This window comes from Alosa pseudoharengus, unplaced genomic scaffold (genome assembly GCF_046254945.1).
Source record: "Alosa pseudoharengus isolate Yale_2024_CS ecotype anadromous, Long Island Sound unplaced genomic scaffold, YU_APseudo_1.1 YU_APseudo_1.1_scf_17, whole genome shotgun sequence".
NCBI classification, from domain to species: Eukaryota; Metazoa; Chordata; class Actinopteri; order Clupeiformes; family Clupeidae; genus Alosa; species Alosa pseudoharengus.
Genome location: NW_027468640.1, coordinates 35,022,252 through 35,036,453, shown reverse-complemented (window position 1 = coordinate 35,036,453; position 14,202 = coordinate 35,022,252). Strand labels below are relative to the sequence as shown.

The 14,202-nt window shown below is 43.3% G+C and overlaps 2 protein-coding genes across 2 annotated transcripts; one reads left to right on the top strand and one right to left on the bottom strand.

The window, feature by feature from the left end:
• Positions 1-45: 45 nt before the first annotated feature.
• rgp1 (GP1 homolog, RAB6A GEF complex partner 1) lies at positions 46-6,582 on the top strand. Its single transcript, XM_076289389.1, has 9 exons — positions 46-264; positions 855-970; positions 1,366-1,499; positions 2,448-2,531; positions 2,882-3,031; positions 3,850-4,002; positions 4,636-4,763; positions 5,131-5,308; positions 5,778-6,582. The coding sequence occupies exons 2-9, from the start codon at positions 855-857 to the stop codon at positions 5,999-6,001; spliced, it is 1,167 nt and encodes a 388-aa protein (XP_076145504.1). The 5' UTR covers positions 46-264; the 3' UTR covers positions 6,002-6,582.
• Positions 6,583-6,645: 63 nt separating this feature from the next.
• Positions 6,646-9,134, bottom strand: msmp1 (microseminoprotein, prostate associated 1). The gene is made up of 3 exons (XM_076289390.1): positions 8,970-9,134; positions 8,050-8,158; positions 6,646-7,708 (listed from the first exon to the last, which is right to left on the bottom strand). The coding sequence occupies exons 1-3, from the start codon at positions 9,061-9,063 to the stop codon at positions 7,543-7,545; spliced, it is 369 nt and encodes a 122-aa protein (XP_076145505.1). The 5' UTR covers positions 9,064-9,134; the 3' UTR covers positions 6,646-7,542.
• Between the last annotated feature and the right edge of the window lie 5,068 nt (positions 9,135-14,202).

Below are 14,202 nucleotides of genomic sequence, written 5' to 3'. Positions count from 1 at the left end.
TGTCATACAAAACTAAGTACAGCCACAGGATGCACTGTACTGAGGTTTAATACACACGCCTCGTCATTTTAGAAAACGTAGTGATAACGCTTGGTAGTGCAGGGTATTATGCTGTGTTGTTTTGGTTTTGAGCTGGCTTGATCACAGCTGAGTGGATGTAGCCAACTTGGATATTTTTTCGCCGGTTGTTATATTTCTTTTTATATCTATAATTTGGTATTGAGAAGACTAGCCAGCCGACAGGTGGTTGCAAGCAACTCAAAGGTAACTTCTCAATCTTGTCAGTAGTTTGTACCGGCGGACAGGGGCATCGATTAAGACCATAGCTCAAAATTGGTTACCGAGCTAAGTATGAGAGGCAACGTTAGCCTAGCTATGTATCAAAATTAGCCTAACTGATGTGGGTAGCTTGGTCATTTAAAGGTTAATAGTGAGACAATGTTTTAGTGTTTTACTCATTTTGATGGTGTATCAGTGGGCGATTAGGGTAAATTCGTATTTAATCTCATGTAACGGTGTATCAAATTCATGTCGTGTAATTTTAACTGCTAGATTGCGAAGTGTAACGTGATGGCATAAGTTAGCTAGCTCATTAAATATCTATACATTGTCATACTATAACGTTAGCGATGTTAAATGTTTTTGCTGGTGTATTAGCTTTGGACTGTTTAATACGTTTTGGACGTCTACCAAACACGCGATGACCCCCGCAAGCATGTGGTAGAATTTGTGAGTGAAAGAACTGACATCTGATGGCATAGCCATTTGCTTGTCCACAGTGTGTGTTAGGCTGGATAGCTTGTAGTGCTAACTCTATCTGATGGTCCTGCTAATTTATCTCGTATGTCGGGCAGATGATCGAGGTGGTGGCCTCCATGGCACGCGGCCCGGTGTTCCTAACCGGGGAGCTCCTGGAGTGCCTTATCACGTTCACCAACCCGATGTCTCATCTATCCACCTCAGCTAGCAGGTAGGCTAGGCTACATTTGGCGTCAGCCTCTCTGTGGCTCTCGGTTTTCTGTCACTCCGGTTTGTTTTCACTGATTAACTGTCATCTTACTTTGCTAGTAGATTTTAATGCTGCCTCCGTGTGGGACTTGCAGGTTTTCTTCTTGCTTGTCTGTTCTCTGTTAATAAGCTGTTTTCTCGTTTTTTTTACGTCTTCTCAACTTTGTCTAGCATAAGTGAGATGGATCACAGTGTGCTACTTGTTCTAAGACAATTTTGTTGTGTGGCTGCATATAGCTGTCAATCTTTGTTTTAATTCCAACATTGTATTCAACCTCTGCCTGTTTACTATCCATTATTTTCGATCGTACTGCCTACTGTGATGGTTGTGTACTCCTTTTCCCCCCCTGTGGCCAGTGAGATGCTGGCATGGGCCAGTGCTCAGATCCACTGCCAGTTCCACGCCAGCGAGAGTAGGGTGGCACTGCCTTCTCAAGGGAACAAGCAGGATGTGCAGGCTGAGAGCGACACAGTGCTCATTCCCAGCAGAGGTTAGAACACAGGCAGAAGCAGACACGCACAAACAAACACAATATTTCTTGCAGTCATGCATGATTCACATACACACACCCATTCTCTCTGTCTCTCTGTCTCTCTCTCTCACTCTCTCACTCACTCACTCACTCACTCACTCACCACACACATCCACTGAGCATGGGAGCAAAACTTGTTCCCAGTTGTTGATTACACAAAGAATTTATGTGAATAGAACCTGTCTCTGACCATGGCATGATTGGAATAGAGTTTGAACACTTTGCTTGTGTGGAGGAGTAACTATTAGTGCTGATTTCTTGGACATTGACTACACTAAAAGCGCTTTTTCAGTGGAGGTCTTCATTGGAGGTCTCTTTTAGTTTAGGCTAGGCTTAAATCAAAACAGGCCTGTTATGTATTATATGTGCTACTTTACAATGCAACTATACGATGCACTAGACAGATGTACCCCTATTTAACTTTTGTGCATTTTTCCGGATATGACTTTGGGTTCATTATAAAGTTATTGAACTGGCGGCCTACCACCTGTCATGACTAAATAAACCTATTAGGCTGATTAGTCCCCATGTTGCACAAATGCATTCATCTCCCCACAATAGCGGCACTGAAAGCTGCATGACCAAAGCAGATTAGCAGTCGCAGCAGATTTGGGTTTGACATGTGGTTAAAAAAAAAAAGTTGGTTTGAGTTTATTATGCAAGGTAAAAAGAGAGGAAGTTGAGGGAAATATCTCTAATCTAAACAAGCTAATGCTGGATGAATACTTATAGTGTTGGACGGCAGTAGCTGATGTTTATACATGTGTTTTTTCTGTTGTGCAACCTGAACTGACACATTCTGTATGTGGCTCCCATCATAGTGTATGGATTCTTAAGTTTCACTTATTAGAATTTCTTACTCTCCTCTCTCGAAATGTTCTGTTGTCTCTTCCCTTCTTTCCTCAGGAGAGAGGGGGCAGTGTATCCTTGACACTCCACCAAAGATCCTCTTCTGTGACTTACGCCTGGATCCAGGAGAAAGCAAAACCTGTAAGAAAAAAACGGAATACATTCTCACAAACTCCTTTTTTGACGGTCACACTCTTTTTCACAATTTTACCTATACACAGGAAGATGAAAAAATGTCCTTGTCCTATTGATTGTATGGAGACAACCGCAACATGTGCCGCATGCTATACCCGGGATCCGTAAAGGCCCTTCTCCACAGTGCAGCATACATTGTCTGCAACCAATCATACATCTCCATTACATAAGTGTGTTATCAAGCTCACTGTTGTCAGACGCAGGTAACAGTATGAGCACTGGACACCAACATTTGATCCTCTCTGACCGTCCTCTCATGCTCTTCCTGTCTTTCTCCCCTTACCACCTAATCGTAGATTCCTACAGTGAGGTTGTCCCCTCAGACGGTCCACCGAGTTTCAGGGGGCAGGCGGTGAAGTATGTGTATAAGCTGACCATCGGCTGCCAGAGGGTCAACTCCCCAATCAAGCTGCTACGTGTTCCTTTCAGAGTACTAGTGCTACATGGTGAGTACACACACACACACACACACACACACACACACACACACACACACACACACACACACCCACAGACATACTCTTTCAATCTCTAGCAATCAATGTTATCCTAGATGGCATAGCTAACTACTGCTGATATTGTTGCAGCATTGTTCTAATAAAATTAACAGTTAGCTTTTGCATAATTTTGGATCCTAAACAAACTCTACCCTACGATGGATGGGACAGCAAAGCAGGCATGCAGGACAGGGTTGCCCATCACTTCTAAATGCCATTGCACAAATGTGACATGGCAAACAAGCTCTCTTCCCCATGAAGAAGATGTTTCTCTGTTAAGTACTAACTTCAGCTTTGTTTGTTTGGACCCCAACCTTCTGCCTGTGACTCTGTCCAGACCTCGGTCTGTCAATGTTCTAAATACATAAACATATAAAACAGAGGTGAACTGAGCTAGTGTGCTAGTTGCCCGTGTAAATCCTCACAGCCCTAACCTTAAGAACGCTTCTAACCTCTGAGTTGGGAGCCTGGGCTTTTAGCTCAGTGGTTAGAGCGTTCGACTCCCATGCCGGTGTGTGTGGAGGTGTGCGGGTGGACGAATTACGACCTCGGTTACACATATCTTTCATGTTATCTTCGCCAGCTACACAAAAAAAGTGTTGCCATTGGCCCCACCGGTTGCACTTTGAGAATCCTGAATGCATATCGGTCTACATAGTTTGGTAAAACCAAGACAATTGAACATGCAGACGTTGGTAGTCTTGACAGAGGGAGCGTGGGTTGGGTTGAGCTAAATAGATCCGGTGTGTCCTTTGTGTGGCTCACAGGCATGTCGGAGCCGCATTTCCTCCAGGACGAGGAAGTGGCCCCCTCAAATCCCTTCCTGGACGAGGAGGAGGGGAGCAGCAACCGCAGGGACGGAAGTCTCCTGGAGAAGGCGCTGGACATGCTGATGGCCACAACGTCACGCCGCTCCCCCCGTGAGTGTGTGTGTGTGTTTCTGGATTGTGTGTGGAGGAAGTTTGTTTGTTACTGTGCACATGGGCTTATGTCACTGTTTCTAGTACAATACAATGTCTTTCACAATTTTTGGCACAAAATGAAGTAAACGACCAGGGGGCTAAAAACATGCTTTTAAGAATATCTGGGAAGGTGAATAGTGATGTTAAAACGATAGCTTTAATGTCAGCTTTAATACACTTTAGGCCTTTGTGTTCAGCACGCTCTCGCTCCTCTCTCTTACTCTGATCCTCACTCGCTCAGATTCTCCGCTCCACCAGCACCTGCTACCTGTAGCCTATGGACTAGGCCTTCTTTCAAATTAACGGATCTCATCAGTGATGTTAATTAACATTTGTTTTCCCATATTAGAAGATCTACACTTTGCACTGTTTCACCTGTTGTGGAAATTATTCTGCACCGAGCACTCTTTTTGAAATAATGGGATTGAGCCATGTCTCAAAAGAACAACAGGGTTTTTCCTGGATAGAAAAGGGCAAGGCAGCCGCCTCAATCAAATGTCCCGCCCCCTGAAAAATTTCTAGTATAAAAACAATATTTCCTTACAAGCATGTGTATTTCCTAACTCAATGATTTGCCCTTTCTGTCCTCAGATCTTTTCAACATCACTAACTCACGGGGTAAGGTGGCTAAGTTCTGTATCTTCAAGAGTGTCTACCGGATCGGGGAGGACATCATCGGCACTTTTACCTTCTCCGAGGGGGAAATCCCCTGTCTACAGGTGAGAGCCACTGTCCCTTCTCAGTTCTGGTCTTATAGGGATGCTTTGCCCAGAAATGAAAATGCTTATCACACTCTGAACATAAAGCAAGTATTTAGTTGCAGGAAAACTTACCAGTCAAATGTCAGTGATTCCAAAGAACTATTTATTATTCACCTCCAGAGCAGAAAAAAAAGTCATGCTGTAAAATAATAGACCCCTGGTTGTGCAATATGCTAAAAGGAAATGTAATACAGATTTTCTGTCCATATGCTATTAAGTTGAAAAAGAAGGAATTTGCATTTGTTGAGGACTTTGAAGTTAATCAAGTAAATTAAATACATCACTGAGTTTACGACCGTGTGTGTGTGTGTGTGTGTGTGTGTAGTATTCTGTTAGTTTACAGTCCGAAGAGGAGGTGAACTCTATGTACCAGAGGAAGCCAGCTCCACCATTGAGTGTAACCTCTCATGGGCGCCACCTAGAGTCTTGCCTGCACACTGCATCCAGCCACTTCTCTTTGCCCATACCTCTCAATGTGACGCCAGGATTCAGCACTGACATCAGTAAGGACACTCACACACACACACACACACAGGGCCATACATATATTATATCTGTTTATAGCATAGCATCAGGTTTCATCTGCAATGTATACACCACCATATAGGAAACACTAGCACAAACACAGAATCACAGAAGCACATACACGTACACTGTCATACAGAATTCATACACCACTGCTATTTAGGATTCAGTATATCTACATGCAAGAGAAAAAGGCTGATGTTAATTGCATGTTGTACACACTCAAGCTACCCTAACATGTCAAGGTGACCCTAATGGGTATCAGTAACATAAAACATATTCAGACATTTTCTTAGACTGACCCTTGATGATCAGTGTGTGTGTGTGTGTGTGTGTGTGTGTGTGTGTGTGTGTGTGTGTGTGTGTGTGTGTGTGTGTGTGTGTGTGTGTGTGTGTGTGTGTGTGTGTGTGTGTGTGTGTGTGTGTGTGTGTGTGTGTCTCTCCTAGTCACCCTGAGATGGCGTCTGCACTTTGAGTTTGTGACATCCAGAGAGCCTGTGGAGTCGCCCACTGTGCTGCAGAACCAATCAGAGGTTACGATTTGGACAGGAGCGGACCACGTAGACGTGGACACCTTCAGCTGGGACTTGCCAATCAAAGTGCTTCCCACCAATCCGGCACTGGCAGCTTACGTTTCCCAGTTTACAGGGACCAACAGCATTAACATTTGATATTAATGTCTGCGTGTGTGAGAGAGTTAGTTAGTGTGTGAGAGAAAGAGGGTACTGTGTGTGTGTGTGTGTGTGTGTGTGTGTGTGTGTGTGTGTGTGTGTGTGTGGGGATTCTGTTGTGTAAGTACAGAGTTTTGTGTGTGTGTGTGTGTGTTTTAACAATCTTTCTTAACGGTTGCCTATGCACTGTGGGTAAATCTCTTGAAATTTAATCAAGTCAGGTTTTAATGTTTCAAGTGTGCGTGCGTGCGTGCCTGTGTGTGTGTGCATGTCTGGGAGTGTATATAGGGGATTTCTTACTAAAAGCTTTTTTTATTATGTTCCTCCTTATTGCAACTACAATTATGTTTTATTTCAGTTCTCTCTCAAATGGGAGAGCTTAGGGACCACTGACTGACTATATGGTCCACCATTATGTATTTCGACTGTCTGTGTGTGTGCGCATGCATGTTTGTGTGTGTGTGTGTGTGTGTCTGTGTGAGTGCGTGTGTGCATGTGTGTAACACAGACACAGAGGCTTGAAGTTCTCAAGAGTTGGAAATGTGTTTTTTGACCTCAAAATAAAACCACACATATTTGTAGCGACTGCTGTTTTTTGAACGCACAGCATTCAAATCAACACAAAACCTTCAGATGCTGTTACAATTGAGCTTTATTTTTATTTAACCAGTTTGAGGTGCTTATACAACACATGGAATATTAAGTACTGTCATATATTACTGTACATGCATTTATGTACATGTGTGTGTGTGTGTTTGCTCACACCACAGGTGACATGCATATGTATTGGTATGATCTTATTCTACAAGGGATTATACTGTATGATATACATTTGAATGTGTGCGTGTGTGCAGCAGGTAGATTACACGTGTGCTGTGTGTGTTTGCCGACGCAGTTTACACAGGGACAATAGCGTGAGTGCACATGTGTGTGTGCTGTGTGCTCATAAAACAAACTGTTGCTTGGACAAAAGAACCCTTATTTTTTGCACCCTTTCTTTTCCACCTGTGCTCAACACAGTGGATTCTATTGCTAATAGCATTAGTATTGTACATTCAGGAAAAATAAGGAATCATACTTTTCGAACATAGAGACTAATTGACAGTCCACATCTGGGGAAAGAAGTTAGGAACAAGAGTTGGGTGCAACAGAGGGCATATGCAATATGCAAGCACAGGCAATTAAAGGTGCAGACTAGTCCCCTAGCTAGTGGACTGTTTTGTGTGTATAATCCAAAAGCTGTTGTTTCCTGGCTTTGTAAATGAGAAAAGGTGGTTTGGATTAAGCTATGCTCCATTTTAGCCAATCAAGAAATTGCTTCAGGAGCTTGGAATTTGATTGGTTGTTGAACTGTTGAATACCAATAACAATTTGCCAGGATCGATGGACTTCTGATAGATGGAAGTCTGATAGTGAGCTGGTGTGAGTTCAAACGGCTATACTGCAGAAGCACATGAGACGTCTTCAGACGGACTCAAAGCAGGGTTGATATTGGACAGGTGGGTTGTGGGCTCGAGTGCAGGTAGAGAGGTGATGGCTGCTTATCTCCCCAGCTGCATGCCCAGGGTCCCATGGCTGGGGTCGAGGCTGTTGCCGTGGGAGATACAGGGCAAGCGGGGGTCGGCGCTCTGCACAAGACGCACGGTGCAGGTCAGAGCCTCCACACGCACCTCGCACCAGGCAGGGAAGTCCACCGGCCTGTGGACCCTACAGGGAGAGGAGAGACAGGTGTGTTGGTCAAGAGACAGGTGTGTTGGTCAAGTGGGGCAGTGAAGCTCAACAGAAATCCTTTGCAATAAGATTGTTGCACCACTATCCATTAGTTTTTGGAGGTGTGCTTGTCTCTACACAGGGAGAGAGTGAAGAGTCGGCACTGAATCCTTTTGATTGTGTGTCTAAGCATTTAGAAAGAGAAAATAGTTGCCGTTTGTCTCTGTTTGAATAGGACAATAAGCATCTCTGGGTGGGAGAGAATATGAATGGATCTTTTTGTTTGACAGTAGTAGTAGACAGTAGGTTGACTAGCATGAGAGAGAGAGAGGACTCACGTCTCACAGCAGCCCACTCCCACAGGGTGCAGGCAGGTGCACTGAATACAGCCACTCTCCATCCAGCTCTCCCCCAGAGAGTAGCTACTGCCCTCATACTCACAAAGAGCTGAAACACAAACACACACAAAATTACTAAATTAGTATATTCCGTTATATCCCCATGTCCTCAGTGACGTAACCTTAACACACCTGATAAAGAATAACATATCCCACCATAAACACATGCTCACATGTAAACCCATGCAGCCAATGATAAACTAAGTCTACATGTATAATGTACAAGGTGTGACCTTAAGATAATGATACAAAAGGCAGCTGTAAGAAAACCTGTTATACTTAAGATCATATTTGAGGAATCCGTCTTGTTATTTCATAGCTACATCTTGTAATTGGAAAAGCAATGCAATATGCAACTTTTGTCCTACTGAATCATATATGTTGATACTCTTCACACACACATTCACATCCAAATTGTTTGTAGGGCATCTATGTACTCATTTAGTTCACATTATTCTGGAATAAATACACACATCTAGTATGTAGTACCATAGGTTTTAAACTCTGTTTGAAACACAGAAGACCATTAACAGTGGATATATGTTACACCAAAATAAATGCAAATAGCTTAAACATTACTGATTGCAATAGTACCATAGCAAAAGCAGGATGTTGAGAGGATTTGATGTCTACTAAGTCCTAAGTCAAACTGGTTGTAATGGTAGGAGATGCCATGATGCTGATGTTTAATTCTAGAATTTTAGTACATTTTGTTGACAGTCCAAACACAGGGTTTGCAATCGCTTAGTGTTCCCATTCACAAGAGACCTCTAAGTCCCCATCACAGAGGGATCAAGCTGAATAGTCTCTGAATAGTGTTTGTAGTGTTTGCATGAATGTATGTTGCCATGAATACTCACCTTGTGAGTTAAAGTGACACTGAGCAGGTGCTGTTCGACAGGTAGCCCAAAGCAGAGAGGTCACCAGGACTGTGAGTGGCCAGTGTCCCATCATGGTTGTTGTTTTTTCCTTTATCTTTATCTTTCTTCTTGTTCTTCTTTTTCTTTGCACACTCTCTCAGCTGTTTGAAGCTTCACAATCCCTCTCTCGCCTTGTGTAATCCATATATACTCCTGAGATCTTTACGAGCCCCTGCATGAAAGAGGTGTGTATTTCGGGGGCGGGGCGGGGTGGAGGGCAGGTTTGTCCTGTTGGTGCTGGTGGGGTGGGGGCATGGGGGATATTGGCACGTTTGGGCCTCAGCGGAGATGGGCGCTGCTCCGCACCACTGGGCATGACCTCCACTAGCGGCAGAAACACTGACACATCCTGTGATGACTAAGAGAGGAAAAGTGGGGAAAGAGAGAGAGGCTAGAAAGAAAGACTGCAGAAATGAATGAGGGAGAGAGATGGAGAGAGAGAGAGACCATGGGCTTCCAAAAGGCTTACCGGAATATGTTCATTAATGCTGCACAATTTAACTTTTTTATCATCGTGAACCCAGGGGCGCCTCATAATAGTTTGAACAGGAGGTTCAGTGTGCTGGTCCAAGAGGACAAGTGAATGACAGAGAGGAACAGGAAGGAATTGTTTATTAATCCTGCAAAATTGTCCACTTTTCAAGAAATTCTTCTGAGCTTAGGACAAAAATGAGGTCATTGAAAACTTTTCACCTATAGTGGACTGAAGTCATCTCTTAGAAATGGTGATGGGGACTGTGGACTAACCTCAGTCTGCTGTCATTTGAGGTGGTTCACAGTGATCATGAACAAACTGGGCACCATTAAGAGTGAGCTAGATGTCGTCAGAAGGATTCTCAAATCATCACACATGCACATACATGCTTTGAGTGAACAATAAGAATGATCCTCAGATAATAAAGTTAAATCAACATGCACCTCTTATGTCTGCTTACCAAAGCTTTTGATAATATCTTTAAATCAACACTCAGTAACAATACTGGGCACCAAGTTGTCTGTCAATGGTCCCCCTTTTTAGGTAATAATGTTAGAACTGCCCTTGCGTAAACTGTACCCTTGACATCCTTTAAGCTCTTGGACCACCATGAATAAGTAGTAACCAGGTACTCATGTTTGTAGCTGTCTGCTGTCTGCACTGACCCGTGTCAGCTTCCCCTGAGCTCATGAAGTTGATGTCATGGTGGTGTCTCGGGCAGATGACCTCACACAGGTCGGACGTCCAGTGGATGGTTGGGAGGAGGAAACTCGTAAAGGCTGGGATCAGACTTTTACTGCAGGGCTGCTGCAGGTGTGTGTGTTAGTGTGTGTGTGTGTGTGTGTGTGTGTTCCAGAATAAATATTTCCTCTTTCTCCTCTAGGATTTGTGGAGTGAATGAGTGAATGTGTATGTCACTGGGATGAGAAAGTTACATTATTGTTATTATTATTATTATTATTATCTCTATTATTATTACTCCTTTCTGTTAGATTGATAATTTGCATGTCTCTGATGGGCAATTGCAGTGGAATGTGTGTGTGTGTGCATGTGTGTCCATCACTTATGATGTGGGGTAATGCTCTCTGAGCCGGGAACACAGCTTCGCATTAGCTCACATCATTAGCTCATCTCTGCCACTATATCACACGGCGGCGTGTGGTGGAAAATCTTGCGATAGCAAGGCTGTCTGGGGTGCATTGTGGGAGAAGGGAGTCCACAGGGGCTCTGTTGCTCTGCTATACACCCCTGACCTGCCCCCTCCCCATCTCCACCCCCCCAATAGTAGACTGTGAGGTGTTGAAAGTTCCTCTGTCAATCAACCGCAGAACGTAATGCTACTGCATGGCTTCCACGAACTTGGTCTCCTCTGCGATGACTCAGATTTACCCCTGCCTACAACTTCAGTGGTCCTCATAGGGGCAGTTACCCCTGTGGGGCTGCCCAATGACCTTTCTCCTCTGTATGTATGAGGGAGGCGGGGGGCAGTTTCAGGTCAGTTATCTCTATGTATGACTTCAGTTGTAGAGGGGGGCAATGGGATTAGCAGTTACCCCTGTACATCTGCCCAGTTTTACTTACTCGAGTTTTTGTATGCATGGGGAGAGTGTTTGTGAAGTTGGGCGACCACTGGTGAGAAGAGAGGACAGAGGCAAAAAGCCAAACACCCCATTTTTGTTCAGTTTCTCATAAAAATTGTATGTGTATACTGCTCAAAAGCCCATGCACACAAAACTAGGTGTTGTTCACTGTTTTGTGGCACAGTCAAAACGGACGACACAGGCAACTATGTCGGATGAATAGTCAATTCACAGGATTACTGATACGGCTGCAAGTAGATACCTCAGAATTTGTGTCACTGAACCTTTTATTTCTTTTTACTCTTGAGTTTATCTTTAAAATGCAGACATTGTTGTCTGTTCCATCAGTGACATGTGTGCCACTCATACAGCTGCTGACACAGGCAAAATTGCACCTGCTGATACCATGGTCAAGACCATGTAACCACACTTGAACTAGTGGTTGATGTAGCTATTAATGAGGCTCCAGTTGGGATCTAACTATAATCCTAATGGAGCACAGCCATGGAACAGCCTTAGCGCTCAACAGAAATGCACAGCATCATGCTGACTGCTCAACTTATGCCCTTACGCAAGCTATGCCCTGAAGAAATGCTTGACCACTTAAGCCAATCACCATGACTGGACTGTGGCTTGCAGATTGATGCGTTCCGCACAATCAAACACTTTCCCTTGGTTCTGGCTGGAATTATACCCTATCCAGGCCATGGAAAACCTGACCAGCTAAATACCCCCCTGCGTGTGTGTGTGTGTGTGTGTGTGTGTGTGTGTGTGTGTGTGTGTGTGTGTGTGTGTGTGTGTGTGTGTGTGTGTGTGTGTGTGTGTGTGTGTGTGTGTGTGTGTGTGTGTGTGAGAGAGAGTGAGACATACAGAGAATTGAGGCAGTGAGAGAGTAAGAGAATAATTGCATGATCATGCTGCTGTATTGTAAGTATATGAAGCTATATGGTCAGGTGTGTGTGTGTTGACTGTAAACTGTAAAAGTAATGTGTGTGTGCATGTGTAAGAGAGAGGGGGGGGGGCATAAGTGAACCCACACATTTGTATAAGTGTGTTTCCATAAATGGAGCACCCCCGCTTCTTTACTCCAGTTAGCGGGAAGTAGTAGACAACTTCTAGCCTATAATGTCTTGGTTACTGCAAGAACATTACATCTTTTTGACAGATTTAGTTTGATTAATGTATCTAATTATTACTTTTATGCATCATTATCTAACTTAGTCGAGGGAGGAGGGGGATAGGACAGGTGCCTCAGCTCTCTGCTTTCTTTCTGAGCTGAAACGATGTGAAAAAGATCATCTGTGTCATCTGAGAGAGAAATGGTTGCTTTCTTTCCATGAATGAAAAACTGAACAAACAGTTTCTTCTGTTTTATTGGGTTCATAACCTTACAACTCTTATGCGGTGAGTAGAGGCATCTGCTTGCAGTAAAGTGGAGAAAACTGTGGGTAATGTCTGGCATGGAAATAGAGATAGGAGTTCCAAGACAACAGCAAAAACATCAGTGCAGAACATCTTGTACAGAGGCCGTACTCACAAAGCATTTTATCTTACTGAGTGCTCGTATAAATTGCACTAAAAAAAATTAACAAAGAGTTTTCTCTTAAAACCTCTTCACAAAACTGGCTAAGACCAATTTTAACAGGAAAAATGTCACTTCATAAGGTATCCGCTGCTAGGGTTTACATACATAACAACGTGGAACAACAGCTGCGTTCCTATCGTTTGTGAATTGGTCTTAGTGAGTTAGTAAGCTCACACAGATTTAAGTGCTACTTATAGTGCTAAAATGCTTTGTAAATTAACTCGATAAATCTCAAGGAGTGTGTGTGTGTGTGTGTGTGTGACAGAGAGAGAAAGAGACAGACAGACAGACAGAGAGAGCAGGTAAAACAGACTTAAATGCCTTAAAGGGCTTGGGGTAAAAAAATGTATCCATCGATGGCTGCACCATATACCTTGCTCCACACAGATCAAGAGTCTTGGTGCAATCCTAGACAATACACTTTCTTTCAACGCACACTTCAACAGTGCCTTTTTCCACCTAATTACAGAACATTGCAAGACTACACCCAGCTCAGTGCAGAAGTCCTGGTCAACGCCTATGTTATTGACCATTACAGCTCCATCCTGTCAGGCATTAAGCTACTCCACCAGCTCCAATTAATCCAAAACACTGCAGCAAGGATCATCACTCACTCCAAATCTACAAGACCACCTGTGCTCATTCAGCTTTACTGGCTTTCTGGCTTTTTGTAGACCGCATCCAATTCTTCATTCAATCCTTCTCCTAACATTCAAGGCCCTACATAATCATGTTCCCACCTATCTTACTGACCTCTTGGAGAACTACACCCCTGCCTGCTCACTGCGATCCTCCTCAGCAGGTCTACTTAACATCCCAAATATGCACCTGAGAGAAAGAGTGTCACACTGTGGAATTCTCGTCCTCATCGCATCAGGCATTGTGAATCCATTATGGACTTCAAAAAGAATGTAAAAACCCATCTCATTCGGCCAACATACTCATTGTGACTTGATGACTGCATTATATTGCATATATATAGTTTATATTTTTATTATTTTAGAATTATATTAATTTCTGTATGTGAAGTGGAGTGAAGCTTGGGTGTAATGAAAGTTGTTTTTCAATTAAATTTATATTATTATTATTTATCAAAAAAAGGAAAATAATAAGTGGGCCTGAAGGGTTCCAAACTTAATGTTTGGCGCTGACTGTTTGATAGTGGAGGTAGGCTTTACCTTTTGCACTCTGATATCATAGGATGTTGTAGGCTATGTGAATTACATAGCAATTGAATAATTTTAAACACAAACTGTAAGACTTTTCACCAAGAAAATATTTATATTATTTTGTCCGTATGAGAATTATTTTAATACTTTTCAACATGTGTGCGAGTTAGAAGGGGCTTTAAGTAACTCTATCTCGCCTCGGTCTCGTTCGAGATTTATGTCCAGTTTCGCTTGCCGTTAAATCCCAAACCAGGAAGTTAATATGACGAATTTAGATTATGTAGTCCAACTAAGCAATTTCCGATACAAGGATCAATAGGCAATCGCTGCGTTACTCAATACAACTGGGAGCGACTCGTTTTGC